Source organism: Polyodon spathula, chromosome 6 (assembly GCF_017654505.1).
Source record: "Polyodon spathula isolate WHYD16114869_AA chromosome 6, ASM1765450v1, whole genome shotgun sequence".
Taxonomy (NCBI): Eukaryota; Metazoa; Chordata; class Actinopteri; order Acipenseriformes; family Polyodontidae; genus Polyodon; species Polyodon spathula.
Genome location: NC_054539.1, coordinates 25,583,969 through 25,596,285, shown reverse-complemented (window position 1 = coordinate 25,596,285; position 12,317 = coordinate 25,583,969). Strand labels below are relative to the sequence as shown.

General features: G+C 35.2%; 1 protein-coding gene across 1 annotated transcript in view; it reads right to left on the bottom strand.

Annotated features, from left to right (window-relative positions):
* LOC121317056 (fermitin family homolog 1-like) overlaps nucleotides 1–11,546 on the bottom strand; it is a 28,060-nt gene extending 16,514 nt beyond the window's left edge. The window contains exons 1-6 of the mRNA XM_041252629.1: nucleotides 11,509–11,546; nucleotides 9,932–10,098; nucleotides 6,772–7,005; nucleotides 2,767–2,910; nucleotides 1,345–1,558; nucleotides 810–912 (exon numbers count right to left, since the gene is read on the bottom strand). Of these exons, the coding sequence (XP_041108563.1) occupies nucleotides 810–912; nucleotides 1,345–1,558; nucleotides 2,767–2,910; nucleotides 6,772–7,005; nucleotides 9,932–10,082 (846 nt within the window). The 5' untranslated portion in view covers nucleotides 10,083–10,098; nucleotides 11,509–11,546. The remainder of the gene's footprint in view (nucleotides 1–809; nucleotides 913–1,344; nucleotides 1,559–2,766; nucleotides 2,911–6,771; nucleotides 7,006–9,931; nucleotides 10,099–11,508) is intronic.
* Between the last annotated feature and the right edge of the window lie 771 nt (nucleotides 11,547–12,317).

Below are 12,317 nucleotides of genomic sequence, written 5' to 3'. Positions count from 1 at the left end.
CATGTTTATTCTTCCCACCTGGCTATAGGTACTGCAACTGGCAAATATTCTGTCAAGCAACTCATTAACTATAACATATTTTACATAGCTGCACCTATTTTGTGAACTCATATCTGAAAGTCCTTGCTAGCCGCAGGGCTGTAAACAAACCCCACCCCACCCTCAGGCTAAATATATCTTTTCAGCCACACAATGTGCATTCTTAAACTACTGTACTGTGTGGTCACTCTAATGAAATGTGTCTTAGAGATGCACAACATACGGTTTAGGGGTCATGTTTTCAATCCCTGGCCTATGACAAAGCTGAAACCCCTAGGTCAGACTGGTTCCTGGTTTCCTGCCTGGAAGGTATATAAAGCCTATGAAAATTAAGTGGGTGATGCCAGTATTGCACAACTGAACTTCAGTGAATTTATCACTCTAAGCAATAAAAAACTATTAGATCTTAAAATACAAAATACTGTTTGCCACCAATTAGAGTAAATGCACCGATAAACCTGAAAAAGAATGCAAGGAAAGGAATTCTTCCATGCTAACAACTTTATAACAACACTATGGGCCACTTATTTAATAAAACTTGTACAAAACACTTTGGGTTTAGTTAAAATGAACATTCCTCTTATGAGTTTTATGATAGATAGATAGATAGATAGATAGATAGATAGATAGATAGATAGATAGATAGATAGATAGATAGATAGATAGATGAAAATTTTGCACGGTGCAGTTCACATATCTGTAAGATTTAGACTCTGTGTGTTTGGGTACTGCACAGTAACAATGCCAGTTGTATAACTTAAGGTACTTACTTTTGGGTTCAAGTCAAAGAAACTGAAGTACTTGAAGCGCAACAGAAGGTTATCCTCCTCCTGAAAGCCTTGTTCCATGAGGGAGCGGGATGAATCTAACCATCTACAAATGCAAAATGATAAAAATAAAAAAAAGAAAATAATTAATAACATAAAAAATAATGAACACCCAACTGTTTGTAATAAGGCTACAATTTTTATGAATGTTGCACCATTACACTGTATTTATACTTCAGCTTTGCTCTCTTATGGTTACAGTGTCACCTGAATTCCACAATAAACGTACTCACCGTAAAACTTCAAACAATTGCTTGGTCTCAAATAATCGCCGGTCACATTTAATTGAAGTTTTATGACAAGTCAGTCAGTGATACCAATCTTTATGGCACACAGCAATTGTTAGATAATAAGGCAGTGAACTCTTGTAGTTTATACAACTTGTAATATTACAAAATGTTTACATATTTATGTATTAGCATTATTAGTAACAGTAAGTTTAAATCACCCAATTAAGCCCTGTAACAAGCATTCTTACCCTGCATTTATTGCTGCTTTGTCTACTAAAGATAGTGGCTGGTAAAGCTTTGCTAGTTTTTCAGGTGGGCAGTTTGACTGGCTGACAGCCAGGACATTACAGTTCTGTTCTGTTAGAAGACTGTCACTGAACCACATCATAGTAGAAGACGCTGGAGTTCCGCTGACTGGATCATATATAGGTGTCATGGTTTTACTGTACAGACCAGGGCTTGCTAGTGAGGAAACAAAAAGACACCCAATCAGTTTTAGGCTTCATAACTTGTGGGATGAAATGTGCAAGTTGCATGCTGATTATTAGAGTAGGATGATTCTGCCAGGCCAGAACTGACATATGACAAAATGATCTATGAAACTTGGGGTTATCACCCCTGCTCTTCTGCAATTGATTTTAACAGAAATGTGAATGATCACAGAGAAGAAAGGATGTTTTACAGCACAGTGCACATCAACGTAACTTTCTGCAGCACCTTTTATTTCCCTATGGAGGGGCCAAATCCAATTACTAAACAGACCAAAACCTGCTCTTGAGATCTGAGGAAGTAACAAATTGAGGGTTCATGAATTGAACTGGTTCATCTGTCTAACATTGTTGCAGGAATCCTTAGAATGAACAAACACTGGCTTCAGCAACTTAACATATTTACATGTATATTATCCCTTTATGAAAACAGTAATTAAACCAACACTAATTGCAAAGGATAATGTGGGAATTTGATTGCTGTCGTTATATAATTGTGTCTCTATACCACTAACAGTAACACCAAGGTCTATAGAGTGAACAGCAAAACTTAATTATCTGTAATAATCAAGCAGACACTTATTTTGTCTATACATATTGCCACTCATTTTGACATGCAGTAAAATTGTCATGACGTGTATAATGAATACGATTCCTTCAGATGTTTTCCACAAAAGTAATGTATAGTGCAGTATATACCATGGAGACCTCAGCACCTCAATTAAAGATATTAATAATAAATGATTACAGAGTAGCTAGTTGTTAGTATTGTACATGAAAAACAGTTTTATAGTGAATGTTGCTAATACAGTAGACGTATGCAGCGTTAACATTTTCCTCTGCTTTTCTGATTTAAATTTGCCTTTTTGATCAACATCTCTTAATTTATTGCTGAATGCAAAGCACAGTATTTATGCACTACAGATTTAAATATGTTGTTGGCATTTTGTTTTGTACTGTAGAAGGTTAATGATTGGTTCAACAATGAAAACAGTGCTGGACAGTGACAACACAGGCTTCTAATACAGATCTTTGCTACCTGTCAAAAGCCCTCCAATTGATCTTGCAGCAGAATATAGCCCTGTCTTTGGCTCAACTAACAGTAGAGAAGGTAAACACTTTTCATACAACACATTTAAACACAATCCTTGGATACTTTTACTCCAATACAATCTGATTTACCTGCAGATCCTGGTGTGACCGCAGTGTTGTCCAAATTTAAAATGTCTTCAATAATTGGATCATTGCTTTTCTCTTTTTTCTTCTTCTTTTTCTGTGGTTCATCCAGTGGCTTTAGTAGGGACAGCTCCTCTGACCTTCTGATATCTGGAATTTAGATAGAGATATCTGTCCATAGCATCTTATATACATATACATATTTTTTAGGTATTTAAACAATTAAATATGCTTTATGTACAGATGTTAAACCCTTAACAAAGTTTTGGAAACTTAACCTTTTATTCCACCTTAATGATTGGACTTGTTACTATTATCTGTATCTGATCATTGCAATCATACCTGGCTGCCTATAAAGGTATGAAGTCACATGTTAAAGCAATCTTGAGCAGTCTGAAGGCTGAAATTCAGGAATGCAGGGAGGGTTTGCGTGGACATGTTCCAGACTGGACAAGCCTAGAGGGTAAATTTCCTCATACTGCAGACCTATGCCTGCCTGTTGTATATTCTGGAGTTAAGGGACAGAAAGACCAAGCACCAATGACCAGAGATCTTCATCTACTGACGTGCTCCTTTGCATTTCCCTACACATTCCAATTTTCAAAAAGGTAACTAAGACTGTCACTAAGGTTAAGTGTTACAGAACACTGATCAGATCTAAGGACCCACTCTTGTGAAAGGCAAATAAAGAAAATTGGAACATATCAATAAAAATAGCACACAGCTCAGAAGGCTTATTTAAGGACACAAAAGTTTGTTATGTTGTTTACAACTATTATAAAAATGTATTTTGACATCAATACCTCGATACACCTGGACCGTTGTGTGATCTTTCTTATTTTTATGAAAAACAAATTTCTTACCATTACATAATTGTGTGGTTGATCAAATTCTTTTAGTTCTGAATTGAAATAAAAACTAAATCGGTCGACCTTTATATTGTTAATTTCTATGTTGGAACAGAAAATGTTCTTCCTGAGGATTTCTTACAATAACAAGTAAACTGCCTACCGTAACATTCTGGATAACAGTATATTCACTTTTCACATGTGCAGGTAGATTGGAACAACTTCACTTAATTTTCACCCGGTAGTATTGTACCTTGACATGAATGGCACATCCACCAAGCAGACAACTGTAAATTAATTTTAATCTTACTGTGATTCGGGGGGCGGGAGCTAGGGATTGACCCTTGCCAAAATGATCAATTCATCACCCTATTTAAACCTGGGAATGCACCCTTATTCTCTATCTTGCTTTTTTTTTTTTCCCAGCCTCCCCTCTTCCTCAACTACTCTGCCCCACTTCTGCAACGGTCTTCCACTGTGGGGCAAGTGAAGCTCATTTTCTAACCTTAGAGGTCGGCCATGAGTTCCCAATTGCCACAGGGGACCCCCGGCCAAATCTATCCTAATACTCTATCATGTTCTTATTTTCCAACACTCTAGGTTCCTCTTGGGAAAGTAACAGTTGCTTCCCAGCCTTAGAGGCCAATCAGTTACTCTTTACTAATGATCTGCATTCTTCTGTGCTAGTCTCCTCTCATTTTTTTCCGAAACTTACTTCTGTTTTATTTATTTAAGGTTTAATTACGTAACAGTATTACAGTATTTTTTACAATTTATAGTCAAAATAATTAGGTTTTAATTTCCAAAAAGAGTAATGTAAACTCAATTCTGACTGGGTCAGTTCATAATTTTAGATTGAGGGTTTAAGATGGAATCTATCATGAATTTATGTTCTTAGTTCATATCGCACAAACAAATCCTGCCATATTTCTCAAAATAATCAGTCTGGAGATAGGGCTACACAGGAACTAAATCAATCTTATCATACATTTTAAAAGCTCTGTTGTTTGCTGTAGACTCTATAAGTTGTATATTCATTAAATGTTTGTCAGTTTCTTTCACAACAGTATATGAAAACTTTATTTAACCTAAAGATTAAAACAGATTAAACTATATTCCTTAAATAAATGAAAACTTTGTTCACAAAGCCCTATAGAATCAGAAGACTAACGTTTTGAGAAATTTATTTTTCAATGTGAAACCAAACGAACACACTGAAAATGACATTTGGTGTGTCAGTTATATATCTATCTAAACAGTTTAAATGTGTTTGAAAATGTTATACACTTTCAGATGATTTGACTTTGTCAGCAAATAAGTAAAACTAATGACACCTGGTTTCCATACAATAAAAAGATTTTTGAGTTACAAAAAGTTATTATTTGACTTTATGTTGAGAATTAACTCAGCAGACAGGAGGCATTTTAATCCAGAAACTGTTCTTTGTTTCACTGTAACTACAAGCACCAACTTGCAGGGAATTACACAAGACTGCAGCTGTGTCCTCCACCTCTAAAGGAAAACATAATAATCTATTAATCTGTTAGGAAGGGGGTGATCCATATAAAGTGGACACCATATAAAGACACAACCTCAAACAGCTTGTTATACTGCATTTTGATTGAAGCTTATGCATGTCACAGTCCAGCAGCCATCCTTTTTTAACCTACTACCTAGTTGTCTGTACATATACTGATCAGTTGTCCTATGGGACATTTGCCATTCCTTAAAGACTATGGTAACAGTGATCAATAGTGGTTGCAGTTACAGTACAAATGTTCATACAAGTTAGGCACCTGTTGTAAATGGACAGTTAATTAAAAAAAGGTATACTGTCTGACACATTATCCCCTTCAGATGCACATCAAATAACACATTACAACTAAATCAATAGTTTAACCACTTAAATGCATACATATATATCCTTTATTCTGAGTGATGTGAGCTCTAACACCATACTGAACATGTCAAATATGGAAATAAAATGCCCATGTAGTTTACAGCGCTGTGAGTACCATCCAAGTCCTTAGATCTGAAGAAACAGACATAAAATATCTTGGTAGCTTTTTATGGAATAATTTCTCATTGTACTGCATACACTGAAGAAGATCCCCAACCCCTCTTATAAACCCTCGCTATATTTATTATGTTTAAAAATATAAGCTGTGAATTGCCTTCGGTTTTTCATAACAGACTGCTGTAAGGCATCACTCACTTCAGTTAGCTGAGAGACCAGACACCTCTCTTACCTGCTGCCCAGCTCAAGACACAAAAAGTATGGCTTCTAGCTACTACGACCTTAAGACTATGAACCATAAACCTTTAAGTAAATATGTGATGCAGATTCTTAAGTTCAAATCGCAGTTAAATTTGTCTGGTTTCCTATTAGGGTTTCTAATTATTTCATCAGTGTTCTCATAACTTGAAAATTCCAGCTAAATTTGATTAGCAGAAATTTAAAAAGCAAAATAATGTACAAGCACATCTGTTAACTTTTAAACATTTACCTTTTTTACTGTATTGCATTATTTGGTATATTGGTATACCGTATTCCTTCGAAAAAATGGCCTGCGTCTTAAATTCAAGTATAGTATAAGTATAGTATATTAAAATTGCCAACAAAAGATGTGAATACTCGAGTACACAAACAGCAACGCCTGCAGAGAAAAGTCAAACAAAGACGTCATTGCCCAATCTCAAATCATCCATGACATATGGGCAGCCATTTTCAATGAAGAGTCATTACCTTTGCGAGGAATTAGAAGAGAAGCTTCTACAATTTTAGTGTTTCGTTATGAGGCTCCATACTAACAAACAGTACCAGCTTGGACAGATCAGAAATGTTGATCAGGCCCCCATAGTTTTCGACGTGCCAAGCAATACCACAGCTCACAAAAATGGAGAAAACACGTGAGTAATCACAACTGGAAATGAGAAGCAGCACATAACCGTAATGCTCTGTGTGACAGCAGACTGCCGCAAACTGCCTCCATAAGTTGTTATCATATATGCGTAATTTAGGTTGCATCTTTGTAAATGCAGCTTTATTTGATGTTTTATTTGTTCCTCACTTGAAGGTGGGAAATTTGGGCTGCATCTTAAATTCGAGTGTCTTAAATGTGAAGGAATATAGTATTTTATATGTTCCTTATGAAAGACTTACTTAGGGTTTTGCAGATTTCAGTGACAGCCTTGAAAACCTTAGCGGAGAAGCTGACCTTCAGCCTTACAGTCTTCATATTTGGCAGCTGCAGCCGCAGAGCTTTGTGCTGAGGTGTGTAGAGAAGATTAGCATCAGCCTGGACTCCATATTTGTCCAGTGTCCAGTGGGTTTTCAACAGCCAGCAGTTCTTCTGTTCCCACCAAAGAGCGTAGTCTGACCAGTCTTGAGGTATCTCTAGAAATAAAAAAAGCAAAAACAATTTTTGTATTAACCATGAGGATGTATTATTTTTAAATGGTTGCACATAAATCATCTTGACTAAGAGTCACTTTTTTTGTCTACTTTGTGAATTTCTGTAAATTATTCCCTTTGTTTCATTAGTGTGAGGTTCAACCGTGTCTGTCTCAACAGAATTAAATTAGAATGAAAACTACTGCTACCAAAAGTTATAGCAATCTTATATGATTATGCTTGTTTTCTATTAGTTTCTAGTTCAATCACATTTAGATTTTTTTAAGCCATTTTATAATTGCAATATAATGTACTTTGTTTGTGTGACATCATAATGGAAGACATGAGGTACTCCATCAGTATGACCTTTAATAATCTATCAGTTGCGTAATCAAAGCTTTGCATAACTATTTTGTCTGATAAGATGATGACGTACAATGAGTTATCCTAATGAATAAACACTGACTCAAAATAAAACTAGGTCCAGTCTGTGTTACATCCTACTTTTTCAAAACATAAGGGGTGTGTTAAATCAGGAATAAATAAGTGTATATAAGTTTATTTGCATTTAAAAAAAACAAAAAAAGTAGATTATTATATTCATTTTTGTCATATGGTATTTCAATTTACTAATGCATCTGCCGAGATTTGTGTTTTCTATTGTACTGGGTCAATACATAATACATAACTAAATAGGAGCACTGTTGAGATCATTAAAACAGACCCCAGTGTCTGGTTTTCAGGAGTGGCCAGAAATAAGATAAGTACACAGTTGTGTTCCATTAAGATTTCAATATTAATATATAGCTGTTGGTTTTCAGAAAATTTGTTTCCTTTAATGATTTAAATGGAGGCAGTACTTAGATCCACACCTCTTTAGATGAACTTAATAGATCTCAAAGTGTACTGTTGTTTGTACTTAGGGGAGGGTGGGGCTGGTACATTCTTTATTTAGCTATTATGTAGTTAAGGGGTAAAGCAGTGCCGAAAGCGATGAAAAAACTCAAAGAAAAATGTTACCTTAAGACTCAATGTAACCCAGAGATAGAATACAGTGAATCATGCCAATGTGTGCTTGCCATTAATTATGCTCATAGATCTGTTATTAAACTGTAGGTGGATATTTTGGGTGATTGGGGCCAATGCTTTGTTATAACATTCTGCAATTTTGTGTTTCGTAACTTTAATATATTGCAGGTCTGTACATATTTTTAAATCAATCCAAACAAGGAAATCTATGTGTTAAGGGTGTATGTTTAGTGATATGTTTCCTGTTGTCTGTAGTTATGTAAGCATTGCAAACTTATCCAACCTTTGTACAAATCAGCATATTTGTACAAATACATTTTCATAAATTGTACCAATCCTACAGGAAATGACTGTAACAAGTTGAAGAATAGGTTCAAACTGACTCAAAGACAGTAATACCTGATTAAGTCTAAGTCAGCCAAACCCATCAAGTTAATCCTAATCCTTACCTTAGGTAAAAGCTTCAACCTTGAAATCAATACAGAAGAAGGATAAAATATGTAGACACAGTCTGACCTGATTGTTTAAGTCATGGTCTCATTGGTGGCTAATAAGAAATTAGAAACCTCACAAAATCAGGTTAAGAGTAGATGGTTCCCACTGAAAGATGCCATGTAAAGCTACATTTAGAATATTGAAACTCTCTTTAAACGGTGACTTAAGAGGTTTTAGCAGAAACAATTATTGTAACAAAATAATTCCATAAACTGTTAGTTGTGCACTTTCATTTACTGTAAAGATCTCAAATGTGCAGCTTTCAATGAAACCCATGCTACAGCAAACCTGTATTTTAATTTTAAAACATGGTATCTGGCACTACACTTGTCTGTTACTGCTTCCCTTCCTACGCCTTTTCATTCACCACTGTGCCTTAGAAAAACAATGCTACTTACTGTAGCTACGACAAGTGATGGTCATTGCAGTTGACCAAATACATTTTCACATTATTCCATTTTATGCTATCATGTTTGATGTAACTTTATAATGACTTATATATTGAACCATCATGTGATAATAGGACAATTACTCAGAAAAACAACTGATGCTTTTTGTTACGTTTTTCCAGCTCTCTTTCAGTATAAAAGTGTCGAGATTCTGCATTATTTACAGACTTAAGGGTCTGTCACAGGATGGCTTGTGTGGTGACGTTAGACCCGGAAGAAGTAACCCACAACAAAGGCAACCACTGCGGTGCGAGACACCAATTCACTGGTTTCTTTATTTAAAAAAAAAAACAAAAAAACAGCAGTGGCCAAAACAAATAGACAAACAAAACAGACATGAAACCAAACCAAACAAGTACGTGCTGGTGTACAACCAGCACACATAGCAATTGTTTATATTTAAGCTTTAACTGCTTTACCTCCCAACACTTGTTCCGCTCCAAACACACAGCCCTTTCTCACCCGTGATCATCCTATTCATACAGCTGTGGCTAGAGCCTTAATTAATCATTTATTCAATTCACGGCTCCAGCCAGACTCCCACACATTTTTACAGGTAAGATTTTAACTGCCTCCCTGTCAACACTATTCCACACACACACACAAACCCACATCCCTGTGCTCACATACCAATATACATTAACTCCCCCATGATACATAACCCAAACTACACAAAATAAACCAAAAATACGCCCATGGTCGGGGGTACCGTGTCACAGGCCCCAATGTATATTAAACATGGTTTGTTTTGCATTGATCCATGCAAAGACTTTATTAAAGGATTAGTGCAGTTATCCTTTAATTTCTGATCTATTTATCAATTACGTTTTCTCTGCCAATTAATACTCTACAAGAAATGTGCATCACATTGGTCTGGTTGTGTCAGACCAAGAGTTTGAAAATCAAAGATTTTGAAGATATATTCTCCTAAGCAACTGAGTGAGAACATGACTTACGGATTTGTTCGACTAATTTGAGCATCAGCCCCCCAATGTGGAGGTCTCCTGTGACTCTGATATTAAACTTCTTTGGTTCGCCTTCATACTGATGCTCCAATTGCACACAGAGCTCCCAAGAAGTGGCTCCATATTCTGTAGCTGTAGTCATTTCGTAAGCAGAAAACCTGAGAAAATGAAATAATCGTTTTGAAAAATATATTTTTTGAACACTTGAATTCTATAAAAATGAAAAATGTGAAAGAACATATAACCTGCAGCTGTGCATGACCATAGCCCGATTACTATGTAAGCTATTTTTTTTTATGACACTAATGTAGCAACACTCATCTACTGTTTGTTCCTGTATAACAAGCACATGCAGATTAGTGTGGCACTACTGTGGCAGCTAAAGGGATCGGCCAATGTAAGCAGCATTGCTTTGTCTGCATGAGATCTACAGAGTCTTATCTTTTAAACCACCATACAGACATAACATTAATAAACTTTTAATTAAAAATCATAAAAAGTCATGGACTTCATTTTAAACCTGGTATTTACAGGGTTGCTTAGAGTTATGGTTATGTCAAGAAATACACTGTGAATTATGCAGCCTCAGGTGTTTTTCATAGTGACCAAACCAGTCTATAACTATTACTCATCTAATACTACACAAGTTTAAAATTCACAAAGCCTTGTACTCCAAAGTACCTCAAGACAACGTTTTTTTTTTCTAAAGCACCCATTGAAAAATATTTTGAAATTATATAAACACTAGAATTTAATTAAAACAGGCTAGGTATTCTATATATGCTTGTTTCTAGTATTTAAAAACAAAACAACAACAAACTAAAAAATGCATGGTAATGTTCGTCAGTATACTGTACTGAAAATGGGGTAGATGTACTTTTTAATAAACTTTACCTGCATTACTTAAAAGTCCTATTTATCGGTGCAGAATCTTAATTACAGGCAGTAATGTATAAATACTATCTATATATTGTGCTACTGTATATGGACAGGCTGATTTTCCCTAAAAGGAAAAAACTGTTTCACTACATTCTAAAAGAACTGCAGATAAATGTTCATGCCTGCTCTGCGAGTTGCTACATGTGAAGAGTTGTAGGCCGACGTGGGTTTTTTTTTTTCTTTCTTTTTTTTTTTTTTTTTTAAATCGATTACAGTCTCATACAATAACTTACAAACAGAGATCCAAAAGTCATAAACATTTAACACAGGCGCCAATACTCTGCTGCAAATCAAATTTGTAATAAAAGTGAAACAAACGTTATGAACACACCATAACAATTTTATCTTTAGCGTTTACATCAAGTAAACGTGGGCAGGTTAAATAATTTACATTAATAAAAACATAAACTTTTAGACTTTTGAACATGGGTCATTAAATAGAAAAGGCCACTGAAAACTGAACGAATGCTTTACAGCCTAATAATAGCAAGTACATGGTAAATAATGTGCACAAGATACCAGCATATGCTTAATTACAAAATAAGCTTGCTTACGTTACTGTAACAGATAATATGATACACACAATTATATATAATAATTATTAAAACGGGCGGTTTTTCAAGACTTACCTGAGGAGTACTCCTCTCTCTCTCTCTCTCTCTCTCTCTCTCTCTCTCTCTCTCTCTCTCTCTCTCTCTCTCTCTCTCTCTCTCTCTCTCTGCTTGTCGAGTGTACACTTATGTGAACCGCAAGCTGTTCACACACGACAAAAGTACCCGCCCACACGGATCTTAATACAGGTGAGCCAGGTAAATGTACATTTTCCTAAACACTAAACTTTTTTTTATTACAGAATGTATTGGTAACAAGAGAACCATAACATCTTGCAATTTACAGTGCCTGTAGAACGTTACATGCCTATAGCCTAATAAATCGAAAAATGTCGGATTATTTCGCCTTTTTACAGTCTGTAATATAGATATATATATAGATATATATCTTATATATATATATATATATATATATATATTTGTTGTCTCTGTATATATTAAACACAAGACAGAGACAAATATTAAACACAATTTCCAGAAATTCACATTATGGTGCAGTACTTCAACAATGCAGTGTTTTACAGCATATCAATCATTCTATGTTGAGGTTTACCCTGTTATTTCCAAACCAAAACCAATTAATCTATTTTACATTTAACTTTTTTCCCCCAATAGTTTGAATTTTAAAATAACACATAACTGATTAAAGTAATTTATGTTTCGTCTGGTTTATTATGTATGTGAGTGATCCGGTTTTTGTCTATCATTGCCCCCCAGGACAGACAGATGACTCATGTGGGCTTTCCCAGGCAACAATAAAATAATAAATACTAATAAGGATAGTCACACAGATACCATTAGGTTAAATATGCTGAAGCCATCTCTGA